General features: G+C 46.1%; 1 protein-coding gene across 1 annotated transcript in view; it reads left to right on the forward strand.

Annotated features, from left to right (window-relative positions):
* The window catches only part of ATIC (5-aminoimidazole-4-carboxamide ribonucleotide formyltransferase/IMP cyclohydrolase), a 30021-nt gene extending 23619 nt beyond the window's left edge, over nucleotides 1-6402 (forward strand). Inside the window, exons 13-16 of the mRNA XM_055121661.1 lie at nucleotides 1815-1907; nucleotides 2970-3152; nucleotides 3873-4028; nucleotides 6174-6402. Of these exons, the coding sequence (XP_054977636.1) occupies nucleotides 1815-1907; nucleotides 2970-3152; nucleotides 3873-4028; nucleotides 6174-6293 (552 nt within the window). The 3' untranslated portion in view covers nucleotides 6294-6402. The remainder of the gene's footprint in view (nucleotides 1-1814; nucleotides 1908-2969; nucleotides 3153-3872; nucleotides 4029-6173) is intronic.
* Nucleotides 6403-6988: the final 586 nt, after the last annotated feature.

Below are 6988 nucleotides of genomic sequence, written 5' to 3' on the forward strand. Positions count from 1 at the left end.
CAAATTTTGGGGGCTGGAGTGATAGCACAGTGGATAGGGCATTTGCCTTGCACGCAGCCGACCCGGGTTCGAATCCCAGCATCCCGTATGGTCCCCTGAGCACCGCCAGGGGTAATTCCTGAGTGCAGAGCCAGGAGAACCCCTGTGCATCTCCAGGTGTGACCCAAAAAGCAAAAAAAAAAAAAAGATGCCTCAGATTTTTAAAAAGTCCTTGATAGGCAGCATACAAAAAAAGCTAAGTGCCCAAGCTCCTATGCTCTCTCAAGCACCCCAAATTAACTTGGGCTAATGTTTTTTTTTTTTAAGCACTTTAATAAAGGTAATTTTTTAGGTTCCATTCTTCCAGGTTAAACATTGTACTTAGCTATTAAAAATCTTTAGATCTTTTTCTTACTAAAATTTGTCCGTGTTAGACTGGTAAGTAATTCATTTGTATTTGGTAGATCTCGTGCCAGTGGCTGTATCAATTTGGGTGCATTTTTTACAGTTTTGCATCACATCAGCTGTGCTCATTGTTTAATCCTGGTTCTGCAGGTCCAGGAATTAAACTTGGGTTTGCTGTGTGCAAAGCAAGAGCTTCACTCTCTGGCCTGGCCCCGCCCTCTCTTGGTTTTTTTTTTGGTTGTTGTTTTGTTTTGTTTTTTTGTTTTTTTGGTTTTTTTTTGCTTTTTGGGTCACACCGGGAGATGCACAGGGGTTACTCCTGGCTCTGCACTCAGGAATTACCCCTGGCAGTGCTCAGGGGACTATGTGGGATTCTGGGAATCGAACCTGGGTCGGCCACGTGCAAAGCAAATGCCCTACCCACTATGCTATTGCTCCAGCCTCCTCTCTTGTCTCTTTAACTTAGACACCTGTGACCATTCTGACCTCAAAGTGATCAGAATGTCTTAATAGGTTAAAACACTTTCCTGAACCAGGAGAACAGAAGTGTAAAGAGTGTGTGTTCCCATGAAACAGACTCTTTCTCCCCCAATGTTTGACTGTTTGTGCCATTTATAAAACTAAATGTTAATCACTTCACAGTCCCAAGATAGGAGACTGGCCTTCATTATTAATCTTTTCTTACTAGTGGCTCGGCACTCAGGGATTGTTCTTGAGGGGCTCGGGTGACCCCGTAGGGTGCCAGCGATCGAAACTGGGTCAGCCATCTATAGAGCGGCATGCTACCCACCGTGCTGTCACTTGGGCCTCAAGAATGTTACATTTGCTATTTTATTCTGGTTGAGCTAGTTGTTACAGATCGATGAGCAGTGGGATGACAGTGATACAGTGAGCTAGTTGTTTACTGTGTGATTTTCAGTAGTTTTTACTTAGAATATTTCTAAGCAGAACAACAAAATGTCCTGATTTTATTTTCTACCCAAAGGACTTTGGTATATCACAGTTGCCAGTTGCCTCTAATGTCTAAAAATGATTCTCAAGTGTTTTTTGTTTGTTTCTGTCTTTGAGGTTTTTTTTTTTTCCCTGAACGTGTATGTTATGTCTCCTGATATTTGTTAGTACCATAGCAAAGAAAACACGGTTTGTCCATGTTGGAGTGGTCATTGTATCTCCTGTGTACCACGTAAACAGACTCAGTAGCCACACGATGGCCTCCCTTTGAGTCTCTTCGGCTTGACCTGAGTCCCCCGCAGATTCCTGAAATGTCGAGCTTCTCGATGGACCCTAGTCTTAGCCTGGATAGTTCCTTTCACTCACTTCCTTTCGAGGGTTGTAACGGCATTCTCGGTCTTCTACAATAAGTGATACGTAAAACGCGTAACGTGAGCTCCAGGATGACTGATCCAGTTGGCGCTTCCCTCTCTCTTCAGTTGCCAGCGTCTGCGCTCAGAGACCTCATAGTGGGCACCGTGGCTATCAAGTACACCCAGTCCAACTCCGTGTGCTACGTCAAGAACGGCCAGGTAACGCCCTGGTCCTCTCCCCCGCGGGACGGTTGTTCTGTACAGGGGTCTGCAAACACCCGTCTGCCTGGAGTCCCAGGATGCTGGAAAGAGGGTGTTTTCTGGCTCTCAGTAAATCTGAAACTGTTTCACTGTTGATAGCGCCAGTGATGATGAGCAGGTGTCTTGGTAGTTGCCTGCCGCCTAGGTGAAGTGGCATATTTTGCATCAGGGGGACTCGAGTGGCTTCTACGTAACTGACTTTTCACCTCTTCCCCCATCCTCCCCTCACTCCCGCTAGTCATACCAGATCAAGGAGGATTTCCACTCACCACCCTTAGTTTTGCAGCATGTGGGGTATTTTCATGTTTTTTTTTTCTTGTGCTATTTTACCCAGAATTCATGGATGAGGAGTTAATGGTTTGTTTTAATTGTGTTACTGAGGCATAAGTTGTGTACAGTTAAATCTGCCCCCTTTTAAAAGCTTTCATCAGTGTTCCTATTACATGATTGTATCCATGGTTGCAGTTGAGATACTGAACATTATCTTAACTGATGTCGAGCAAGGTGATTGGTCTCCTTCCCGGCTCACTGTGCTTATCCAGAGTAGGACTGAAGCCCTCTGCTCTAGGGTCTGGTTTTGCTGGGTCTCCAGCAGCTTTGGCGGAAACCCTTTTGTCTTGGCATCTGTTAAATCACTCAGCCTATAAGTGGGAGTTTAAGAGTAAATATTAATTAATCTATGACCCAAAGACCCTTTCACATTTGATGCTGCTGTGATTTCCGCTGTTAAAAGACGGCTGCAAGTCTCTGATAAGAACTACCTGGCAGAATGTGGTCACTGCCCCAAGCTCAGGTTCTCCTAAACCCTCATCAAACTGTGCTTCACTGCTGATATATCCAGGACTTGTAGAAACTTCCCACGCAGGGTAAATCGTACAGGTGGTAGTTTGAGTCGTCCATACCTGCTAACAACTAAAATGACTCCTGCTGTGTGGCCTGATACTGTTTTTTCCGCAGAATGGAATGTGCTGAGGATGTATTGAGAAAAATGTGTTCCTGACATTTGTGCCTGATCTGTAGGTTATCGGCATGGGAGCCGGACAGCAGTCTCGGATACACTGTACTCGCCTTGCGGGGGATAAGGCAAACGCTTGGTGGCTTCGGCACCACCCACAGGTGCTTTCAATGAAGTTCAAAGCTGGAGTAAAGAGAGCAGAAATCACCAATGCCATCGACCAGTACGTTACTGGAACCATCGGTGAGGTACGAGGCTGTGGGTCGTCTGTGTTGGTTTGTTCATCCTTTTCTGTGCAACAAATATTTACCTTTGTTAAAATGTTTCATTTTACTGCAGTACTTAAGGGCTCCCATATGATATTATCCACCAAAAATCTGATAATATTCCCAGCAGTCTTTATAGTTAACGAAAATTTAAATGTATTAAATAAACAAAAGTATCTTTTTAACCATGATATTTATCCAGAGTGAAAGTACCTTTTTTAAGCTAGGAATTCTGTGAATCCTGTTCTGGTTTATCCATGAGTCTTACTATACACAAAGGACTGTTACATAAATGTAGTTTTGGACTTTTCTGTCATCTGGGGCCGAGAGCTAGTATAGCAAGTAAGGTACTTGTTTTGAAGCCACAGATACGAAATAAAATGCTCCATTATCTGTTTGCTTGCTTAACACTAAATTGAGTACTGATTTAACTTAGGTAAAGATTAAAGAGCAAAGTATATACAGAATGACTTATTTAGAAAATAAATGGTATAATCTTCATTTGATATACTTTGAGCTTTTCTTTCTCAATGAATATTAACCACATCAAAACGAGAAAGGAAAGGAAATCTAGAGATAAGTAGCCGATGAGTTATTTATGAGTTCTGGGACATAGATTCAGATTCTCTTGGGCATTCTGATTTATATGGGATAGAACTAACTAAAGATGGCATCTACCTTTCCCTTTTCCCCCCTCGAAAGGATGAAGACTTAGTAAAGTGGAAGGCACTCTTTGAGGAGGTGCCCGAATTGCTGACCGAAGCCCAGAAGAAGGAATGGATCGCCAAACTCCGTGATGTTGTCGTCAGCTCTGATGCTTTCTTCCCTTTCAGGGATAACGTAGACAGAGCTAAAAGGGTATGTCTGAAATTGGGTGCATTTCCATGAAATTGGGCCATGTGTAGAATGTGTCTCAGAAATTCTTCTCATGCATAAAGTCGTGTTGTCCCCAGAGAACGGGCTCAGAGACCACAGAAAGAAGAGTCATGTGAGCTCACCTGAACGAACCTCGAGGCAAACAAGGGGGCGCCCTGGGAGGGCCTACCTCATGCGGGCGATTGCATTGCCCTGCCCGTCCCCCGGGTGCTCTGGCCACGCTGTGTTGGCCTGGTCTGCTGGGCCTGGCTCTTCACTTCTGCTACTGAATCCCTGCTGTCCTGGGTCCGAGAGTGGCTCGAGATTTAGCTCTAGCAGAAGGGATAAAAGCCCCCCCCTCACCCCCAATGGGTTGCTTTGTTTGGGTTTTGGTTTGGGGGCCAGGCCTGGTGGTGCCCGGGCGCCAAGTGGAAGGCCGGGATGATGGAACCCAGGTTGGACACACACAAGGCAAGCGCCCTGCTCGTTATGTTACCGCTCGGGTTCCCCTCAGACAAAGACAGAAGGAAGGACAGCTTCTGTCTTTGTCCGAAAGAGCATTCAAGGACAAGGCAGTGTAGACGACAGCAGAGAGATGGGTGAAAGAGAGGGTACACCAGAGACGTGGGTACTCCGAAGGGATGGCAGTACTCCCCCGATTTGGAACAAGGGTTTTCAAGGGCTGAAAAGGGAAGGACGTGTCTAAAGGATTGTGTATACGTAATGTAATGGGGGTGGTACTAAAGTCGTGCATGTATCTCTAAGACCACAAGCCTGCATGTGTCTTCTATGTATCATTAACATCTAAGCTAAGATGCGTTGGGGACTGCAGTGTGGGGGCTGGGGAGGGCAGGGAACAAGGTCAGGGTTCCGTTCTGAGCATGCTCCCGTGACTTGCTGGAACAGGAAGTTTGGTAACTACCAGGCTCCTGAGCTGGGGTCTCTCAAGACCCCTTTGTGTTTTCTCTGGACACAAGCGTGACTTTTGGGGGAGGTACTTGGGCTCTTCCTGGCAGTGTTTGGGGGACAGGCCCGTGCAGTGCCAGGGATCAAACCCAAGCCTTCTGCACACAAAGCCTAGGCACAGCCCTCGGAATGGGAGCCTCAGAACACTGGGAGTTAATGGATCCAAGCTCTGGCTGTGCAGATACCAGTATTAGTCACAGTCCTGTTCTTTAACCTGTGGCCCGGCGCTGCCACAAATTTCACTCCAGTCTAAGCAGCAGATGACACACTAGCTGAACATGGTAATTTTTTTTTTTTTCTTTTTGGGTCACACCCGGTGATGTTCAGGCGTTACTCTTGGCTCTGCACTCGGGAATTATCCCTGGCAGTGCTCAGGGGACCATATGGGATGCTGGGAATCAAACCCGGGTCGGCCTCGTGCAAGGCAAACGCCCAGCCCGCGGTGCTATCACTTCAGCCCCTGAACATGGTAATTTTATAACTTTAAACTTTAAAATTTAATCAATAAAATCCTACCTACATTGGTTTTTCCGGTTTAGCTGTCAGCCCGTCCTTGAGGTGGTTCTCCAATTTTCTCCAGTCTGCAGGTGTAAAAAAGATGGATGCACACTGATTTGGAGAATTATTTTGACTTCCCCATTTACATTTGATGTGCAGATAACCCACATCCTGTTTTGCTTTTTTTTAAAAAAAAAAAAAAGAGTGAAGCAGTCTGCACTGTGAATTAATCAGCTTGTGCTTTTTTGTTGTTGTTGGGAGGGGATTGATTTTTATTATTTTAGCATAAAATTGTGGGTTTTTTTTTTTTCCAAAAAAGAAAAGTGACCCTGCTATTAGTATAAAAATCAAAAGGTTTGGAAAGCACAAGTGGCATGTGCTATGTCACAGCTGACCTCTGGTGTCACACAGGCAAGCTAATGCTCCACTCATGCCTCTGGCAGCCACTAATTTTTCCCCCTGAGTCTGAGTTGCTTTTCTTGGGTTTTGCCAGTTTCCTTTCTTCGGTCGTGCACGTTCCAGCCATGGGTGAAACTACCCTGTAATCGTATCCCCTCCCGACTTTGTTCATATAGCGTGGTTGTACCATGTCCTCTCCGTGGTGTTGCAAGGGACACGGTCTTGTTCCTTGACGGCGTCCCTTGATGTTCCCGTTCTGACCGGCGCTGTCTGTTCTCCCCACAGAGCGGCGTGGCCTACATCGCTGCTCCTTCCGGCTCCGCGGCTGACCAAGTTGTGATTGAAGCTTGCGACGAGTTGGGCATAGTCCTTATTCATACCAGCCTTCGGCTCTTCCACCACTGATTCAACCTGCCTTTTGTAGGGGATTTTGCTTCCGTGTAGGAGAAAAAAAATAATAACATATTTTTTTGATTTTTGTTTTTAAGAAACAGTAAATATTGATCATCTTGGTCCCAGGGTGTGACTTGTATTTTTATTCGTCTCTAAGATACAAGGTGTTTGAGGCAGCGCTTTGTAACATTTTTGCGACTGTGTCCCTTTCTGACTTCATTTCCTTAGTGTGCCCCCCCCCCCACCCTCTCTTTCTACTGGTTAACACTCTAATCTTGTGTTATAGCCCTCTCCCTGTTGATGGAATTTTCACTTATGGCTCCTTGTGACATCGTAGTATCTGGAGGGGGGGGTGTCGATATAATACCTAGTTCGGAAGCACTGCTTGCAAGTGACCGACACTGCACGTTACTACCAAATCCAGGAGCTCTCTGCCTCAGGTCCCCTGGCTTCCCTCTCGGGGAGTCTGCCCGCATGAGGTTCTTCTGATCACAGCTATGGAAAGCTTGGCCCTTAATTTCCTGAACAAACAGCCGTCCACAGCCCACAAACTGGAACCTGGCGGGCGATGAACTGCATTGACCTTTGAGAGGAGTCGGTGCCAGCACATACTCCGTTCTCTGTTACGTGAAGCGTTGGCCCTCCTTTCCGTGAACACGGGATCACGGTCTCTTAGCAACCTGGTCAGCTTGAAATCCGTGCTTGGT

This window comes from Sorex araneus, chromosome X, assembly GCF_027595985.1.
Source record: "Sorex araneus isolate mSorAra2 chromosome X, mSorAra2.pri, whole genome shotgun sequence".
Taxonomy (NCBI): domain Eukaryota; kingdom Metazoa; phylum Chordata; class Mammalia; order Eulipotyphla; family Soricidae; genus Sorex; species Sorex araneus.